The sequence below is a fragment of the Chroicocephalus ridibundus genome, chromosome 1, assembly GCF_963924245.1.
Source record: "Chroicocephalus ridibundus chromosome 1, bChrRid1.1, whole genome shotgun sequence".
Taxonomy (NCBI): domain Eukaryota; kingdom Metazoa; phylum Chordata; class Aves; order Charadriiformes; family Laridae; genus Chroicocephalus; species Chroicocephalus ridibundus.
Genome location: NC_086284.1, coordinates 8,974,388 through 8,994,869, shown reverse-complemented (window position 1 = coordinate 8,994,869; position 20,482 = coordinate 8,974,388). Strand labels below are relative to the sequence as shown.

Genomic DNA, 20,482 nt, shown 5'->3' with positions numbered 1-20,482 from the left:
CCTTGCAGCTCAGTGATAGCGAGCGGGATTTCACTTCGCGTCCAGGAAACCCCACAGCCATCGTTAGGCTCCAGAGTGAACATCCCTCTCCCCAGCTCGGCGGCGGAGGGCGGCGAGCCCCGCCTTCTCCCGTGTCGCCCTGCCCCTGCCGCTGTGATTGGCCCGTCGTGGGGGAGTGGGCGGGGCTCCCGGGCACGCAGCACGACGTGTAGCGGGGAGGGGGGGGGTGGCGCGCGTGCGCGGGGCGGAGCGGGAGCGCGCGGGCGCGGTGTGAGGCGCCGGGAGCGCGGGCGGGGGAGAAGGAGCCCGGCCCTGAGGGGAGCGGCGGCGGCACCGACACCTCACCCAGCCGGCTGCGCCTCGCCGGGACTCCGCGTTTCGGTCCCACGCCCCTGCCCGTCGCCTTCGCCCAGGGGAAGGCGGGGGGGGTGCGGAAAGAAGCGAGCGAGAGCGGTCGCGGGTCCCGCCGCGGGGAGCGGAGCGAGCTCGGGGCGGCGGCGGCGGCGGAGGCTCCTCCATCATGTCGGCGGGCGGGGACTTCGGCAATCCGCTGCGGAAATTCAAGCTGGTGTTCCTGGGCGAGCAGAGCGGTGAGTCACCGCCCGGCCCGGCTCGGTCCGGGTCTCCCTCAGGCAGCGGCGACGGGGCAGGCGCCTCCCTTCCCCCTTGTGGGGGGATCCTGAGGGGATCCCTCTCCTCCTCACCTTCGGGGGGGTGTCTCGACTATGCCGTCACCCCACGTTATGAGGGGAAGAGGGGGTCTCCCGCCCCTTCCCCGCCGCTTTCCGTGGGGCGGGGAGCTGCGGGCCCTCGGGGCCGGGGCGGGGGGGGTTTGCCTGTGGGCGTTTGCCTCCCCCTTGCAGGGGCTGCTCTGCCGTGTGGTCGCCGCTCCTTCGGTGACAGGGAGGGACCGAGCGTGGTTCGGCTGGGGTTTAAAAAAAACCACACCGCCAAACCCCAACGGCCACATCTCCAGAAACAGTTGCTGATTCATTTGATCCCAGTTCCCAGTTTTTTAGGGGGCAGGAGTCTCAATGCTTGGTGTTTTCTGTGTAAATATAGCATTTTTCGAAAATAGAGTCGTGTCTTGGCAAAGCGGATCCAGTGCTCTAAATATTTAATTCAATCAGTGAGATTTTTCTTCCCTGTCTTTGGAATAAAAAAACCACACAACCCAAGCGATGTCTTCCTCAGTAGAAGGCCTCTGTCTCCAATACTGCATTTCAAATCTTTCACTTTGGAGAGTTCTCTGGAAAAAAAAAAAAAAGCTCATTTGGTGGATGCTTTGTGTAATCCTGGTCAGATATCGAACGATCTTTGACATAATGAGTAGGTGCAAAATATTCTCTGTCTCAGGGTGGGGTATTTGCTCCCTCAGCCACCTTTGGTCTCTATGTGGTAGGAGATGATGAAATACTAGTGTGTTTCCCCCCCCCCCCCCCAAATGGCTTATATCTTGGTGTTTCCTCACTCTTATGTAGATGAGCTTGGTGATAAGGCTGCTGTTAAAATTATTTACCTATATGTTGTCAGTTTGCTTTAGTCTGTTCCTTTAATCTCTTTTTTTTTAATATATATTTTATTTTTTGGTGTTGGAACAGATCTTCATATTAGGGGTTCAGGGAGCACAAGTTCAACTTGGATATTTTTTTGGGGGTAAGTCACCTGATGTACTTGGTGAGGTGCTGTTTGGCCAGCCATTTTATGAGGATTTTGGAAGAGGGTCAATGTGTAGAAGCAGCTGATTTGGTGGTGTGTTTTTTTTTTTCCCCCCAAGGTATTTGATAACAGGAATCTTGAGTATTAGCAGTGCATTTTCAAAATGCTTGGCTTGTTTTACTGTGTTTCTGAGCTTTGATTTCATGAAGCTTTTTCGAATACCTCCATGGAAGGCTGTAGCACCTGGTGCAGGTCTTAAATCTCAGCAGCTCTTAGTTTACACGTGGATTTCTTGTCTGTTCTAGCAGACGTAACATCAGATACATGCTTCCTCTAGTCTTTGTCATTTTTTCCCCCCTCTCAGCTAATTGTCTGTGTTCATAGTGGAAGGTTTAAAATAATTCCTGTTCATAGCATCAAATTTGGGGTGGGGAGAAGGGGTTTTATGGGTATAGCACAGCAAAATGCTCCTAACTAAATATCTATAGCACTGCAACTGCTGTCTTGACTGTGGCTTATGGATGGGCTGAAGCTGATTTGAATCTGGCTGGTCAGGGCCTGGCTGGCAGCTGCGGTGTGGGTTTCAGACCTGCCTTTGTCTCGGATCCTGGGCGATGACTCCGTGACTGATCTGCGCTCAACTCGGTGCTGAACGAGATGATGTCGATGGCAGGGTAGCCCTCAGTGTGTCCACGCCGCCCACGGGTACTGCAGCGTGGGCATGCTTCAACCCAATGCTCGGACAATTCTCATCTGTGATGGAGAAATGGCTTTTTCTAAATTTGGCTTGAATCTCTTAAGATACTGCTGTTATGATGTCATTCTCTGTAATTCTTAATTTTTCTTTTTTTTTTTTTTTTTTTACTGACCAAAGTGTGCGTAGCTCCCATTACAAATGGCTCCTGGAAGAATAAATGCGCTAATAATGTTCTTCTGTATGATGGAGATAATTAGAGGCATCTCTGGTGCTGCAAAGGGAGTTTGAGTGGGCTTTGCTTACACGTAGCTCCCTTTGTCATTCTTTGTTTTGAAGGTTAGGGGAAATCTAGAAATAAAGTTTTTATAATATCGGCTTTCATAAATGAGAAGATTTCTTTGTACAACTGTTGCGCTGAATTGCTGCATTCGCTTCCTGTTTAGCTAAAAGGTTGTCTGCCCTGTTGTAAGGCCATAATTAAAGATATCCTACTGCTGCTGGTAGAGAGGCTGAGTGCTTCTGTTTCATTTACATTCAGGGACTTCAGAATGACAAATGAAATATTATGAAGGGCTACCGTGTTGATCAGCTGCTTCAGCAACCAAAGCTGACTAATATCAGACTTTCTGTGCTGACTGTACCCAGTCTTTTCAATAAGTAGGTATGTTATGGTTAAGAAATTCTTAACTGGAGTTCATTACTGTGCGGGCGTTACAGCCCTTCCATGTGATTGTGTGAGCAAAGGCAGTATCATTCCATGTGAGATCTGGAAGCATCTCTAGGTGTTTTATTCTTATTTGAAAGTGGGATCGCACAGTGGATGCAGTGTCTGATTTTTTTGCTGGTATCCTCAGCCATATTGTGGGAGTTCAATGCCGTATACCTAGGCATTTGTGTGGACTGCAGTGATTCTTCCTAGATACCCTGTTCGTCACTAGCGGCAGATTCTCTCTCCTATGCTAAGATGCTGATTATTATTTTTTTTAAAGCCCCTTCTTTCCTTGCTCCCTGATCCCCAAAATCTTCTTGTCTCCCGTTATATCGTCTGCCTTTTCCGCCTTTATTGCGACAGCTCCTCGAGCGCTCGGTGCTGTGGCGAGCGAGCTGACACACCGCTGCAGCTCCCTGTCCATGGGTCCTGCCCATGCTGAGCCATCCATCCGCCGTGGTGTGTGGTGGCTAAACATCAGGTCACTCACAGATCCTTTCAGGATTTACTGCAAGTCATTGCCTCTCAATAGCAATATGGTTATTGTGTCCCCCACGCCCCTCCCCAGCTGAGCAGGGGATACTTGCCGCATGTACAGTGGATTCATCACGAGCCTGCAACATAATCCGTGTCCAGCTAGAAGAAGCTTCTCTTTCTCTCTTATTTTTTTTAACTTGTAGTACAAGGACAGAGCATTGGGTGGCTAGCAAGAAGGCAACTTCACCAGCGCTTGCCTTAATTGAATTACTTTTCTCAATGATTGAAGATTATACAGAGTTTAGCAGTTTTAAATATGCTAATCTTTAATGAAAAGGCAGAGAGCTCTGTGCTGAGGGATTAGATAGAGCTATGGTGGTGGTGGGGAGAGTATTCTTACTGTCTTTGGTCTTGTTTTATCGGGTGATTTTCATCAGTCCTAATGCCTCAAGTTTAAGGAATTCTGATTTCTGGGTCACAACAGCTAGGGTACATATCACTTGTGTTATAGGATAGCTTGCAGTAAATATGGTATACATTCGAATATTAGTAACATCTTTAGTTTTATCTTGTATATGAGCAGCTTTGCTACTTAATACATTGATTTTTTGATTGAGTGGGCAGAACTGAATGCTGGGGCACTGCAACAGAAATATTCTTTCATCACATGGGTTTATGCTGCAGCTTTTATTGGCGAGCAAGTCTGAAGGGCATTAATACGTACAGAAAGCAAAATAAGTCCCTGTTGTCTCTTTCTGGTGGCATTTCTGCATTGCATAATATCTTAAAGCATGTTAATTTGTTCTAATTTTCTTTATCAGCAACCGAAATTTTTAACATTGAAAAAAAAAATTGGTACGTACGATATAATAAGTTGAGGAATATAACTGTTTGGAAACCACTAATGAACTATACTGTTGCATAATGATGTTGGTACAGGAGCTGCTGAACAGTGTGATGTGTCTTATTAGATAACTGGAGAACTGCAGGTGGTTTGTGTGTAACATGAACCTGGGGTAACACCGGTCACTGTTCAGGCTGTCTGCGGAGACTGGTATCCCTGTGCAACTTAAAGCTCCCTTCTTTTTAAAGAATACTCTGCTTTACAAGCTACAGAGAGCTATTTACTTGTCCCCCTGGTGTTTGAAAAATCTTATCCCCTTCCTCCTGTTAATTTCCTAGTTTCTTGGTTTTCCTGTGGGCGGGTCTTCAGATATTTGGGTCTATATTTGGGCTATATGCATTTTTCATGAGTCACTGAACTTCACTTTCTTGGGTGCGTCTGGAGGATGAATATTGGCCTGGATCTCTCTCTTCATCTTTGAAATAGCCCTTCCTATAGCAGTGTCTGGAAGAAGCATGTCAGACTTGGAGAAAAAGACTGAAATGTTTATGGTGCCTTTTGATCCCTGTCTGTTTGTGGAAGCCTCTGAAGGAGCTAGATCTCTTCTTCAAAGGAAGAATAGCTACGCCTTTCTGCACTTCGGTATGTTTTTCTGTCTGTATCTGAGAAATAATTTGTGAACTTGGAAGGAAAGGATCTTCTTGTCCTTTGATTTAAAATAATGGCTTTTATATCTGCAGCTGTTGGAGTGTTTGGTGATATTTGTCACTTTCTTGGCACGTGATCCAGGTCTGACAAAGCTGATATCTACGGGTTTTGCTGAAGCTGTAAATGGGACTAACAGAGAAACACAGGTGAGGAGAACCTCATCTGAGGCCACCTTAGCAGAAGATCTAGCATTTGGAAATTATCAGAGCCAATGGTTGTCAGCCATTCTTCTCCACTTCACTGGTCGTTAAAAATCCGTCTTCTGTAATCAGTTTGTGAGGAAGTAGCTACATTCCTGTTTACCTGATAATTTAGTCTAGGTGTTTAAAGGCATTTGTTGTGTTCATGCATGTACAAATACTGGTTGTATATACTACTGATTAAAAAAAACCAAAAAAACCACCAACAAAACAAACCCACAAAAAACCCAAACCAGTGAACCAAAACAAGCAAACAAAAACTCTCAATGGTTTGAAACATGGCTCAGAAGTCAAATTTTGCTGTCTTGACATGAGCACCATCGGATTTTTCAAGACAACCTCCAAAACTCACCTGAGAGTCCCGTAACCTGCAAGAACAGTTTCCTTGTGACAGAGGAATGTTTCTGAAAGGGTATGGGAGCTCTGATGTGTCTCTTCTGGTATGGAGCAGGGTAGGACAAGGCTAAAAGCACTATTTTGAAAATGAACTGCTATAATCAAAATGATTATGAGTTTGACACATTAGTATAAATTATTTATGGAAGTAGTCTAAATGAAAAATGAGTGTCTCAGCAAACAAACAGCAGTCAAAACATGGACTGTCAGGGAAAGTAGAATTTTTCAGGTCTGTTTTCTTGATTTATTTACTGAGCTTACACAAAGTTGAAAAGCTAAATGGATTCTTTGTTTTCCCCTCAGCATAAAACAAACTCTTCTGCTCTAATATATTGAAGGGCCCAGGGACAGCGAACAATTGAATCAATGACTTTACATCAGATATTTTCTGTTTAGGTTCAAAACATGATGGACTAAATATGTTTTGGAATATTTCAGTAATATTAACTGAAGAAAATTGAGTTTTGTGTATGTTTCAGTAGTATTTAACTCCTACCCAAATGCAGCCTAGTGCATCACAAAAAAGAATGCTGATCTGGGAAGCAAGTATTATATGAAACTAAATCTAAATAAATTCTTTTCATCTATGTGAACTATGTAATAGTTCAGTAAATTTGTGTGTGGGGGTCTGCACGTATATTATACTTAGAAAATATCAAACTTAGTGCAAAGGCCATACTGAGTGGCTGAAATTCTTTTGAGATGGAAATCGCTGCTCATTGGTTGTCAACCAGTAAAAATACCAACTTAAGAAAATAATGAAATCTAAATGCAAAGCAGTATCAAAGTTGGGGGTTTAAGTGGAAAGAATTCCTACTCCTGATGTCGCATGCAACTCGCTGCAGTTATAAAACGGCCTGCTGAAACCTCCCCTTGTTTGATACGTGGACCTGTATTTTGCGTGCTACTGAGTTCTTGAGCCCCTTCCTTGCTCGCTTCTGGCTGCCTCCTGTTGAGTCTGTCAAACTGAGTTCAGGCTTGAAATTAGGAAGGAAATCCTTATTCAGCTGTACGGCACAATAGTGCCACTTACTTAATTTGACTTTTTAGAACAAGGGTGTAACTTTGTTTTTTGTTCCCTGTTAGTATGTTGTTTCTGCTGGACCGCCGTAAACCGTGATGGGTCGGTGCTGCCAGAGTGCCAGGGCATGGTTTCTCAGTCCACCGTATGATTTGAAAAGACATCTCTAACTTCTGGCATACCCAGTGTGATGTGAACTGGTTTAGTTATAGTGTGCACAAGGGAGGCTGAGGAATACAATGTGTGATGTCCTGAAGTTTGACTTTTCAAGTATTTTTACAAAGCCAAGCACAAAATTCTTAAGCAGTAATAAGAACCATTTAAAGAATGGATGCTCCAAAGTCCCTTTCCTTCTGCTAGGGCATTTTTTGTCCATAAAATAACTTCCTCCTTTAGTCCTATCACAATGACCAGAGCTGGAAAGGCCAGCAGGTGGTTACTGATAACTCTGTAAGCGAATCCTGCTTGACCTTGGCTCTTTTTGTAAGTGCAGGTGTCTGGCTAAGTACAGGCGCACACTGGCATCGCCCGTGGTAGTTGCTTCCATTTTAATGCAGAGAGTTGCGCCATACTTTTAAGAGTTTCCATGACTTGACTGGCTGCCAGTATCCCCTGGAGATGCCATGCAGCTATTCTGAGATTTGCAGGCTCGTAGTGTTCTCTTATCCAGACATGTGTAGGTGTCATCAACACATAGCATTAGGCTTTGGTTTAAATCTAAAGCATATTTGCCCAGAACTGAAAGAGTCGGGAAGAAATATTGGAGCAATACTGATGAGCAGGTAGCTGTTTTGTCTTCAGCCATGGCCAGAACCAGCTGTGCCAGTGGAAGGTGCAGGTAAACCCGCTAACGATTTCTCATTTCATTCTTAACTTTCTCTTGGTCTCTTTTATGTCTTGAATTGTGACCACTTAAATCTCTGTACTATTAACGTTTGCGACCATATAAACGAGTGCCATTTGTCCTGCTAAGTGATGTTTTTTAATGATTTGCTTCTAGGAGAGGAATCGGCAATTGCTGCAGCACAAAAAAAAAACCCCACTCCAACATTTCTGTAATTAATGCAGAGGCCAGTTTATTCCATTCCTCTAAATGCTTCCTGCTACGCTTCCTGTACTTGCCTCTGTCTAGGTTTGAGTTACAGCCAGTTCATTTTCTTAATGTTTTTGATACGTGTAACACAAAGGGAAGAGAATTAAATCTAGAATAGATGGGTAGCTAAAAGGAGAGGGGCACTCAGAGGGTGCAGTCTCACCGGCAAGGCTCCAAGCAGTGTCTGATGCACGATTGACGAGGTTCCTGTCACTTTGATCTCTGCCAAGGGGTCTAAGTAGCTGCTGCTGGAGTCGGGGAGAGTGAATTCCTGCTAACGGGTGAGAGCTCTGCCCTGCAGAGGCTCTGAAGCTGTCTGCACAGAAATGGGCAGGCAGCGTTGTATTAATCTGAGCGCAGAAGTGTTTCTCTGCATCTCGTAGGGCTAGGCACTTCATTTGTTTTAATGAAGATGTTGCCTTCTCTGGGAGTAGAAAATATTCACTCATTACTGACTCTGTCCTCTTCTGCCAGCACGGAAATGGCTGAGAAACCCTACTTGTCAGTGATGGGAGGACTTTTTTTTTTTTTTTTTATGGCCTGACAGAAGGAAGGCTTAGCAGAAGAATTTGAACTAGATGGGTGATTGAATCATCCAGTGGATGTCTGAGGTGGCGGAGGAAATGGAGAGAACAAAATTTATTGTAAGTGCCACAAGCAAAAGCATAGGGTGCACCTGGAGATCGATAAATCTTGGCGAGAGCAGCGTGAGCTCAGAACCAGGGTAGAGGGCGTTCGATTAGAAATGCAGGTAAGTGGAGAGTGCTTGCTTTTGGAAGAGGGACCGAATCTGCAGGTAATGTCTCCTGATGGATGCAGTCAGCATTGTGAAAGTAGATGAACAGGGCTTAATTTTCATGTCTAACAGAATTAATTGGCGGTGAAACACTGTGCTGCAGTGTCTTCTCTTTCAAAGGAAGTTCTGACTCCTTTTTGACTTTACTAGGCAGCAGTAGGCAGGTCCTCATGCTAGAGGTTTGCTGCCTTATTTGTCTTGACTGTATTACCTGATTTTTATTTTTTTTCCCCCCTTTCCCCTGCTCTCAGATTGATGCATTTGCTGCTGAAGCAGTTTTTGAGTATTGTGTCCTTGGCTCACTCAAAATGGCTGAAAATCACTTGTGTCTGCATAAAAGCTAGGATGGCTTCGCTAAAGCTGAGCTTCTGCTGCTTACTTGAATAAAGCTGTAGGAGAATCTTTCAATATAGCAGCTGAGCACAGCTGGAGGAGGCTTAAATTAAAATGGCTGAAGAAAAGTTTGAGTTTTTTTCATCTCAAGGAAATCCTAATTTTGTGGGGTTTTTTTTTTTTTTTTCATCTTGACCTCAGAATGTCTTACAAAGAGGTTTTCATAGGGTGTATCTTTTCCAGCTCCTTGCTTCCAGACCCATCTCCCAGTTCAGGTTCTTGTAGGCCCTTCTCAGCTTTCTGAGCTGCTTCTGAGTATCAGTTCTTTATGTATTCAGTTTTGGTTTTTTCCTAGTTGAGTTATCTTTTGCCTTTTTTGCTGAACAGTCATTGATAGGAGTGGCTTTTATCCACAACCATACAATTAACTTCGTGACCATAGTTCTTTTCTACTTTTTTATTTTTAGCTGCATTTATACCTCAGTGTGACTTGGAGAAGGGGACAGTTTTTTTCCTGAAACTGCATAAACAGTAGGCAGATCAAAAGCTTGTGTCCCATAAAATTTACTTCTGTATTTGGTAGTGTAATAACAGACTTGAAAAAAGCTTTTTGCAGAGAAAGCATAACAATCTTGTAATCATCTGCTGGTTTGATGTTAAAAAATTATTTTTCCCCCTCTCTGTTAAAGAGTGCAAAGGGCTGATAGGTTGCCTCTGTTTATATCTGTAGGCTTGATGGACTGTTTATGCCGTCACAGCAAGTAATTTGCAGTTAAATACAGTCTTGGCCTTCGGAATTCTACAGTTTAGCTTAAAATACAGGAGGGATTTCCCCCCCCCCTTCTCTGGAAGACAGCTGGGTTTTCCCCCCAAATCACTAAACTGCAGAATATATAGTAAACTCAAGAGCAACCTTGTGCTAATTATTACTACATACATTCCCTCCAGTACCTGACATCCAGAGAAAAATTTCCCTATGGAATTGTGTGGATCATGTTTTAAATGTCTGTTGTGGTCTGCAAGACTTGCACGGCTAAGAATGAGTCAAAGACTCGAGATCTGGCTTTGCCTGCTTGGTTTCAGGTTAAATCAAGCCTTGTTGTTTGTAGCATGTCACAAGTCAGAACTGTGTCCCTTGGAAGGTGGAGCAGCCATGAACCCTTGGGTAGGGGTGTCTCTGGGTGTCCTGGATCCTCCTTGATCCCAGGAAGAGCAAAGGCTTTCCCACTTTACCCTTTGGGAAGTGGAAGAGGCAGAGTGTCCTACATGAAATGTTTTTAAGGAGTTTCAAAACAACTCCATGCTTTTGCCCCGATTTGATGCTTCTCAAATGCTTGCCTAAAATACCTGACTCAAGAATCTGCTTTTATGTTGTATCGCTGTGCTGCTTTGATTTCACTAGATAGTTCCCCACTGCCACCATCAGCTGCACAGTGGAACAAGAAAGCAACCACATGTTGTGTAGTATTTACTGGACTTGGTGGCAGCTCTTCTATGCATCTTAATGGCACAAGTGTGACCTTTTGTGTTTGGCAATAATGTCTTTGAGGTCCTCACTGGACCCTGTGGTACACTTAAAGCTGGTTTTGGAGGTATGATCGCCTGAAGACACAAAATTACCTTCTGTGCACATTTATACAAGGAATTGCTAAAGTTAGAAACAAATCTTTTCTGTGTATCTTGAAGAGTAAATATTATAGTTAAAAAGAAATTTGTATATGTCCTTAGAGCCCTTATATGAAGGGATTGTTCCTCTGGAAAATACTGCTCAAGGAGAATATTTATTTCAAGATACTGTATCCCATTTGGAGTGTAGATAATTCTCCTCTAAAGAATATCCTGCACCAAACCAAATTTCTCATATAAGCACTTTTTTTTTTGTAGTTGAACACTACAAGTGTTTTTGGAATAGCCTTTTTCTAGAAAAGGTCAGAATAAAATAAACAAAAAGGAAAAAACTTGTTCCATTGGCTATTTGTAACCAAATTCTTATCTTTCAAAGGCTAACTTTTTTTTGAAAATTCTTCTGGATGAGTATTAAACCTTGGGTCTGCAGACCCCTCAGGCTCCATGGCCTCTTTCCAAGGCATTTGTGAAATGCAGCTGGGAAGAAACAAGTTTGTCAGATGGCTTAAACTCTCTACAGAGAGGTCTCTGTCTCAGTTAGGAAGTTTAGAGGCCTGTATGTTGAAAGGCTGGAAGTCGTTGTGCCGGATTAACATTGCTTAGTTTGCCAGTTTAACATCATTTGAGCTTGAAGTTCCTAATTTGCAGTGCAGGTGGAGCAGGCAGCAGGAGAGTCAAGTGTCCATGGTCTCTGTTCTGCCTCAGTCCCCAGGAAGAAAGCTGGCACAGTCCAGGAGCTGAATTGTGAAGGAGAAACGGGTAGTGTCGTGTCAGGATACACTACTCTTGAATTCTTAACGTAAGGTTTTTGTAGCCGTGTGTTGCTTGGACTTGTATGGGTGTCATAGAATTGTCTAGGTTGGAAGTGACCTTTCAGATTGAGTCCAACCATCAACCCAACACTGCCAAAGCCATCACTAAACCATGTCCCTCAGCACCACATCTGCCTGTCTTTTAAATCCCTCCAGGGATGGTGACTCCACCACGTCCTGGGGCAGCCTGTTCCAATGCTTGACAGCCCTTTTGGTAAAGAAATTTTTCCCAACATCCAATAAACCTCCCCACGTGTAACTTGAGGCCATATCTGAGGAGACCAGAGTGTGCAATTTCTTAAACTGTGCTGTTCTCAAGTTCTGCATGTTTTTTGGTTTCTGTTGCTAAAAAAAATAAATTGTGGTTGGTTTATTTTGGTACTGAAATCAGGATTCAGTGCTGCTCTTGTAACATGCACTCGTATACATGTTGCTGTGGAGTTGCATCATATAGGCTAACCCACGCGCATTGTTGTGCAGAGGATTGTGTACATCTCTGGTTATTTTTGCACAGGTCCCCAGGTATTCTCCGCAGACGTCCTTGTCAGCTTGGATCAGCAAATGCTGACTGAATCCACGCTGTGCTTTGTGAAGAGGTGTGCTTAATGAAAGCACACAGAATGTCCTCTGTGCATTTCTTCTTCTTACAAGCTGCCTCCTTAGAAGCCAGGCTGCATCGATCTTAAATCAGGAAATCATGACTGTTTTAAGATATTGTTCAGGCTTCGTTCTGAAGAAATACTCACCTGTGGTTTTGCCTGAAGAATGAGTTTGAGAGAAGAGAGCTCTTGTGTGGAAAAAGTAATGGTCAAGCCTTAGTCCTTCCAGACCTGCCCAGGAGATGGTAAGGTCTGGGAATAAGATGGAGTCACTGAGGAGGAAGCTATGTGGAGCTCTCTTTCTTCTCTCTCTTTTTTTTTTTTTTTTTTCTCCTTCCCTTAGGCAGGATGAAAGTTGCTACAGCGTGAGAGGGCAGTTTTCTCTGTGGCAGCATAGGGTAGGTGGTCACAAGAGGAGGGAGCAGGGGGAGCTTGTTTTGCCAGATGGATCGTGGTGCTGGGGAAACATCAGGCAAAACTTAAAGGATGGAGGGAAGGGAAGTTGGTTTTACTCCCTGGCATTTTAATAGGTCTCCTGAAACTTCTCTAATTCCTTGCTTGAAAAGGTTGACTTAGCATTGCTTGTTGTGCTTTCAAGGGCAAAACATATTTAGGAAGATAGCGATAGCTTGGTTTAAGGACTTCATTCAGCATGTGGTACAGGGAAACGATGACTGGATTCCCTGAGCTAGATGATAGCATATGCTGGTTTAGCTTGCATCAGAATAATGTTTAGTGCTGGAAAGAGTAGAAACCATGAATGTTTCATTCCAGAAATGTATACTCAGGTGGCCGCCCATTTTATCTTCTCCCTTCTGCTGCTGTTCTCTGCCTGAGGATATTGCCATCTTAACGTTACTTTCCATAGCTACAGAAAGTCTTGCGTGTTGTATACCACAATACCGTGAAGGAGGAATTTCTCCTGAGAGACAGACTTAATCTACACTATCATCTCTCTCACCACTGCAATCTGCTGCATGGGGTTTTTATCTGGTTTTCTCTTACTTGCTGGCGTTGGTTCCATTTTATAATGCAGGTTTTTGGATTTATCTGAATTTAGCTCGTTAAATTATGCAAGTAATACTTAATGTGGGGCAGGGGGGAGATTCTGTGGAAACAGAGAACAGAGAGGGAGGTTATACTCTGCATACTTATTTAGAGGGGAAACTGGAAGATAAACATTTGAAGTCCCATAATAGACTCGGTTAAAGGCTGTATGCTTTGTAACAGTTATCAAGATTTTTGTGTTGAACTTCCTATTTACACAGATAGCTCCTGGCAGGAAGAATGGCAGTATCCATATTTGCCTAGCTTGCCATTGCGCTGAAGAAATTCTCTACCTGAACTACTAGCACTGTAAATCAAAAGATTTACTAGGAGGGGATCCAGCTGTGCCTAGGCATTGTGGAAATACGGTGTCAGGTAATTGTGGCTCTAAAGAACCTAAATTAAGCCTTGTGGGAGAGGAAGAAAGGACAAGAATAGATCATGTTCAAGCAGAATGACAGATGCAGTGGTGACAGATGTCCTAATGCTGTATTTCTTGGTGGCTGCAGAGAGCAGGGTTTAATTAGGAAGGAATCATATGTAGGAAAAGCCAATGAACCAAACTTCAGATAATCAAATATTGCAGGAAAAACTCAAGTCAAAGAAGCGTCTTCAGCTGCTTTTGTTTGCAGAAATATGACTTCTTCCCCATGCTTTCTCCAGAGGCAGGTGGGCCGTTTTTGGAAAATTCAGATTATTTGTATCACAGCAGTGAATCTGGCTCTTACTTCAAAGAGAAGATAGTGGAGACAAAACTTTTCATCCAAGGTTAAGGGTTGGCCGTCGTGGTATAGAGACCTTCTTCGAATGGCAGAGGGAGGGAGACTGACACCACCAGTGACTATATGGTATTGAGGTATGGGGAAGAGGCGAGCTTTGGATAACCAGGAAGGAGTTTATAGGTGAGCTGTAAAATAAAGGCTTGCAAAACCTAAAGAAACTTCTGGATACTTGAAACAATTAAAAAACTAGTGGTTTAGGGAGAGGGAATGCTTTTGTTTGGCTTTTATGTACAAAGTTATATATATGTATGAAGTTACATATAATGTATATTGTTGCAATATAAAAAGTGAATCTGAAAGGCACTGAATTCTTCCATCAATTCAGGCAGAAATTACATTAGAACCCTTTCAGTAACATTTTACAGAAATTAATAATCCCGATGGCTCTCCTAGCTGACAAAGATAATACTTTAAGTGTGTGTATTATGCTCTTTCATTACAGGCTTCATTGAGATTCTTCAGCTTGCTTTAAGAGGCCAGAAACTGAGATTTCTGTAATACAGATGTTTTGAATAGTGTAGGATGGAAGCCAGGTTGGACGGGGCTTTGAGCAACCTGGTCTAGTGGGAGGTGTCCCTGCCCATGGCAGGGAGTTGGACTAGATGATCTTTAAGGTCCCTTCCAACCTGAACCGTTCTATGATTCTAAGAGAATATTGGCTTTTTCTCGCAGGAAGCTAGAACCCCTCTCAAAAGGGTGTAAAAGGCTGTATAGAAGTGGAGGAGAGAAGTAGTTCCCTGTTACAAAAAAGCAGAAATAAATCTGCTCGGATCCTGTACTGATTAGGCTTGGGGATGAGAATCCAAGGTAGATGATTAATCATTTTAAGTTTAAAGTTTGCTGAATTGGCACTTCTAGAGGTGCTTTGGGCAGCTAGTAAGCAGGAAGGATGAAGTTAAAATTTATAGAAATAGTGTCTTGCTGTGAAGATCAGGATCCTTTTATGCTATGTATTTTAGGGAAAGTATAGTAAGAATCATAGAATAGTCTAGGTTGGAAGGGACTTTTCAGATCATTGAGGCTAACCATCAACCCAACACTGCCAAAACCACCACTAACCCATGTCCCTCAGCACCACGTCTGCCCAGCTTTTAAAACCCTCCAGGGATGGTGACTCCACCACTGCCCTGGGCAGCCTCTTCCAATGCTTGACAACCCTTTCAGTGTAAAAAGTTTTCCTAATGTCCATCCTAAACCTCCCCTGGCGCAACTTGAGGCTGTTTCCTCTTGTTCCTTTCCTCGCCTGTTCCTTGGGAGAAGAGACCGACCCCCCCTGGCTACCCCCTCCTTTCAGGGAGTTGCAGAGAGCGAGAAGGTCTCCCCTCAGCCTCCTTTTCTCCAGGCTGAACACCCCCAGCTCCCTCAGCCGCTTCTCACAAGACTTGTGCTGCAGACCCCTCACCAGCTCCGTTTCCCTTCTCTGGACACACTCCAGCACCTCAATGGCTTTTTGTGTGGTGAGGGGCCCAAAACTGGACACAGCACTCAAGGTGGGGCCTCACCAGTGCTGAGGACAGGGGGACCGTCACTGCCCCAGTCCTGCTGGCCACACTGTTCCTGATACAGGCCAGGAATCCTGAGGTTTTGTGGTCTAACCCTGTACTCGCTTCTTTGTTAGAGCTTTCACGACTGCTGTATCACAGCTGGCTGTAAGGTTGCGATAGCCTTCATGCAAAGCTGTTACAGAACCGTATATTCATCTTTAGTAAAATGGCTGGCACTGATTACAATGGGAACCCTGAGTGACTAGCTTGGATGTAATCTAGTATCACGCATTTGCATTAGAGTGGATGAATTTTACCCCTACTTACCCTCCATCTGTAATGGGGGCAGAGGATTACCGCAGTACAAAGTTGCGAAGGAGATAGTGAGGGGTGTTTCATGGTTTCGAAATATGTGGGTGATTCGGATAAATGTAGAGAAGGTAGACAATAGTTCACCTGTCCTATATTCCATATATGATCTGTATGTATGAGAATTAGCTAATGAATAGTTCACCTGTCCTTCTGTATTACATATATGATCGGTACGTATGAGAATTAGCTAATGAAAACTACTTTTCTCACTCTTCCTTAGTATTTCCAGCAGAGGAAGCCACTTTTGCTGTCTTGGGGGAAGTCTGAGGCTTGCCATGGCTCACACATCTTCTGAAACACTACAATCCTATGTTTCTCTTTTTGCTCTGAGATGACTGGAAGAGTTCCGAATGGAAGTTGTATCATCCAGATTCCTCTCTTCCATGTTGACTGAGCATGGAATACCAATTAAAACATTCATTTAGCATTATCATAAGACCCACTTTGGTATTGTGGCAGTGCCCACAAGTTCGAAGCACCTTGCTTACTCTGAGCTCTTCCAGGTTTTTATTCATGGCATTCAATTTCCTAATATATTTGCCACATCTAAATACAATCTGTCTTGTTGTTTTGTAGTTGAAAACACCTCTTATAATTAGTTAATTAACCACTGTTGAGGTGTCTTTAAATAGAGGCATTTTACATGTTGTCCTATTTGCCGTATTTAATGAATACTTTTTGTGGGATAAATTAGTCAAAACCTTTTGAATCTTGTGATTCAATTGCTGTATTATTGCTGGAGCAAGTTTGCCTGGATAGCTCCTGAGAGGAAAAATATATATATATTTTTTAAAGAAATTATAAACTGCTTAGTCTAGAAATTTCTTTACAGTGCCTTAAGAACTTTGATAAAGGTTCATAAAGTAGTGCAAATAATTGGCAGATATTGTCCTTTTTTTTCCCCCAAATAATTTTTTTCATGAAATCTATGTAGTTCAGGAGCAATCCTGAAAGCTGTGTTGCTAGTGTCTAATAAATGAACTTATTTTTCCTTCTTTAAGATGATGTATAGACTACTCTTGATGGGCTCTTTAAGGTCCCTTCCAACCCTAACAATTCTATGATTCTATGAATTGGGGTGTTTTGGGATGTCTTTGCTGTGAGGATCTTTCAGATGTGTCAGTTCCTCAACTGGACTCAAATAGTTTGCCTTTAATAGGCAGCATTATCAATAATATTGTGATATTTTCATCTGGGTTTTGAAACTTGAAATTTTCCTCCTTTTTTTTTTTTCTAAACTTCATTGGAAAGCTATAATATGGCCACCAGTGTAGAGTTCAGTGTCACACTTTCTTAAAGTGAAAATTCGAGATTTTACGAAGACTGAAGTTAGTTAATGTTTATGCAGCATTGAGGCATAGGGTGGGCCTGGTAGCCTTCAAAAAATCAACTTATTTTAATGCATTCATGCTGTGGTAATAAAACACACAGAGGGAATTCAGTTTTCTTCTGGTGTACCTGCAATGACTTCACATTTTTGTAGAATCTATTTTTTTGTGCTAAACTAGCAGGACTCCATCCGTGTAACCTGTTCAGTGAAGTGTTTGATTTACCATCTCAATTTGGGGCTGCTCCTGAATGAGAGAGGTTGCTGTTTTGCTTCAATAATTCTGAAAGCTGAAGTTAAGATATTACTTAGCAACAACTATTGAACTTCATCCCAATTTGTCTGATTAGTTTTGGCTTTTTGTAAGGTTTCTTCTTTTGGAGGGGTCAATTTCTTGACAAAAATATGATAAGCATTGTATTAACTTTATTAATAGACTGAATTAAAACTTCACGCCTAGTTACGCATCACAGTTACGTGAAGCAGCTGAAGATGTCATCATCAAGACTTTCCACAAATGTTGAATCATTTAAATAGCACTTATTGACTTTCACTGCCAATAAATGTAGGTTAAAGAAATTTCTTAGGGGGCAGTTTGGTATGCCTTCATGACTGCGAAAAAATCGGAGAACTGTATTCTTTTAAAATTGAATAAAGTAGCTTTTCCCCCTTACAGCTATCCAAAATTTTCACTCGCCTTTCTTATGTTGATTTCTGTCTGTATTTTCTGCTCTCTGGAGCTGATGTGATTCCTTTTGTATCTGGTGAATACAGCTTTTCATGTGCATGAATGTAACCCAAATAATATTTATAGCTGATGATACTGCCGCTCTTAGATTACATTCTCAAAATTGCCAACATCTAGAGAATATTGGATTGACCATCTATGTTTAGGCAAGATTTTTCCGTGTGTACATGTTCTGAAGTAGTAGGAGTATATTCATGTTTCCATCTTTAGCAGTCTCGGTGCAGGAGTGAACTGCACAGGTAACTTTTGATGAAGACTTTTTTTAGGGAAGAAGCATCAAATGTACTTCATTGAAGTTCAGTTTTGTAACCAATTTTAAATTGTAATTAAACCTTAATGTAAAATGATTTAGTTCTATTCTTAGAATCATAGAATTGTTATGGTTGGAAGGGACCTTAAAGATCATCTAGTCCCCCCTGCCATGGGCAGGGACATCTCCCACTAGATCAGGTTGCTCAGAGCCCCATCCAGCCTGGCCTTAAAAACTTCCAGGGATGGGGCTTCCACCACCTCTCTGGGCAACCTGTTCCAGTGTCTCACCACCCTCATGGTGAAGAACCTCCTCCTAACGTCCAGTCTGAATCGACCCATCTCTAGTTTTAATCCATTCCCTCTAGTCCTACCATTCCCCGACATCCTAAAAAGTCCCTCCCCAGCTTTCTTGTAGGCCCCCTTAAGATACTGGAAGGCCACTATAAGGTCTCCTCGGAGCCTTCTTTTCTCCAGACTGAACAACCCCAACTCCCTCAGTCTGCCCTCATAGGAGAGGTGCTCCAGTCCTCTGATCATCCTCGTGGCCCTTCTCTGGACACGTTCCAGCACGGCCATATCTTTCTTGTAGTAGGGGCTCCAGAATTGGACGCAGTACTACAGGTGGGGTCTCACAAGAGTGGAGTAGAGGGGGAGAATCACCTCCCTCGACCTGCTGGCCACGCTTCTCCTGATGCAGCCCAGGACACGATTGGCTTTCTGGGCTGCTAGTGCACACTGACGGATCATGTTGAGCCCCTTGTCCACCAGCAGCCCCAAGTCCTTTTCTTCAGGGCTGCTCTCACGCCAGTCACTGCCCAGCCTCTATTGGTGCTTGGTATTGCCCCGACCCAGGTGGAGGACCCTGTTCTTGGTCGTGTTGAACTTCATGAGGTTGGCACGGGCCCACCTGTCCAGCCTCTCAAGGTCCCTCTGGATGGCATCCCGTCCCTCCAGCATGTCAGCAACTGTTAAGTTGCTGTTCATCTTTCTGAATCTCATGCCTTAAATTAAAAGATGCAAGACCACTGGAATTTGAATGCTCTGAAGGCTAGAGTGAAAAATAACCTAATACAATCCTGGTACTCTTTACCAAAGAAGAAAAGGAAGATAATCTGAGGTTATCCAGGAAGGAGTCTCACTACCAGCTCAACTTGGTGGTTTCAGGTAGCAAATCATTAGACATGGCAACAAGTCTTTTCACTGATGTAATTTCTAGTGTATGTATCACAGAATGGTAGGGGTGGGGAGGGACCTCTGGAGATCATCCACTCCAACCCCCTGACAGAGCAGGGTCACCCAGAGCAGGTTGCACAGGAACGCATCCAGGTGGGTTTGGAATGTCTCCAGAGACGGAGACTCCCCCACCTCTCTGGGCAGCCTGTGCCAGGGCTCTGCCACCCTCACAGGAAAGAAGTTCCTCCTCATGTTTAGGTGGAAATTCCTATGCTCACGTTTGTGCCCGTTACCCCTTGTCCTGTCTCCGGGCACCACTGAGAAGAGCTTGGCCCCATCCTCCTGACACCCACCCTTTCAGTATTTCTAAGCGTTGATAAGGTCCCCCCTCAGTCATCTTTTTTCCAGACTGAAGAGACGCAAATCCCTCAGCCTTTCTTCATCAGAGAGCTGTTCCAGTCCCCTCATCACCTTGGTAGCCCTTTGCTACCAAGCAGTTCCCCGTCCTTCTTGAACCAGGGAGCCCAGAACTGGACCCAGTGCTCCAGCTGTGGCCTCCCCAGGGCAGAGCAGAGGGGGAGGATGACCTCCCTCCTTCTGCTGGCCACACTCTTCTTGATGCAGCCCAGGATGCCATTGACCTTCTTGGCCACAAGGGCACATTGCTGGCTGATGGTCATCTTGTTGTCCACCAGGACTCCCAGGTCTCTCTCTGCAGAGCTGCTCTCCAGCAGGTCAGCCCCAACCTGTCCTGGTGTGTGGGGTTATTCCTCCCCAGGTGCAGCACCCTACACTTGCCCATACTGAATTTCATAAGGTTCCTCTTTGCGCAGATCTCCAACCTGTCCGGGTCTCTCTGTATGGCGGCACAGCCTTCCGGTGTGTCAGCCACCCCCCCCCAGCTTTGTGTCATTGGCAAACTTGCTGAGGGTGTACTCTATCCCTTCATCCAGGTCATTGATGAATATATGTATTACAGTTGTCATTGGTAGTACTCAAATCTCAGGAGAAGACGAATGATGCAAAGAAAAATTCTGGATTTCTGAAAGTATTGAAGTACTTCTGTGTTGGGAAGAGGAATCTCCCTTTTTACTGCATTGTGTTCCTTGGATATTAAGATTTGTTTTCAATGGTGGTGGAGAAATGGACTCTTGGGCAGAGATAACGAAACAGATAATTTTGCGGGGAAATAGCACCAGTGCAATATCATTCTGAAAAATCCAGAAGAGTGTTCTTCTGTTAGATAATGATAGCCTATCATTTTTAGCTTATCCTATTTTAACAAAAGTTATTTTTGGAGAACATTGTTATATTTGAAGATTTATAT

General features: G+C 43.7%; 1 protein-coding gene across 3 annotated transcripts in view; it reads left to right on the top strand.

Annotated features, from left to right (window-relative positions):
- The first annotated feature begins 230 nt into the window (after positions 1-230).
- Positions 231-20,482, top strand: part of RAB6A (RAB6A, member RAS oncogene family) — a 69,572-nt gene continuing 49,320 nt past the window's right edge. Inside the window, exon 1 of one of the 3 annotated variants that reach the window (XM_063327652.1) lies at positions 231-590. In XM_063327652.1, the coding sequence (XP_063183722.1) occupies positions 521-590 (70 nt within the window). In that variant the 5' untranslated portion in view covers positions 231-520. The remainder of the gene's footprint in view (positions 591-20,482) is intronic. The other 2 variants (XM_063327643.1, XM_063327632.1) reach the window with 2 other exon arrangements.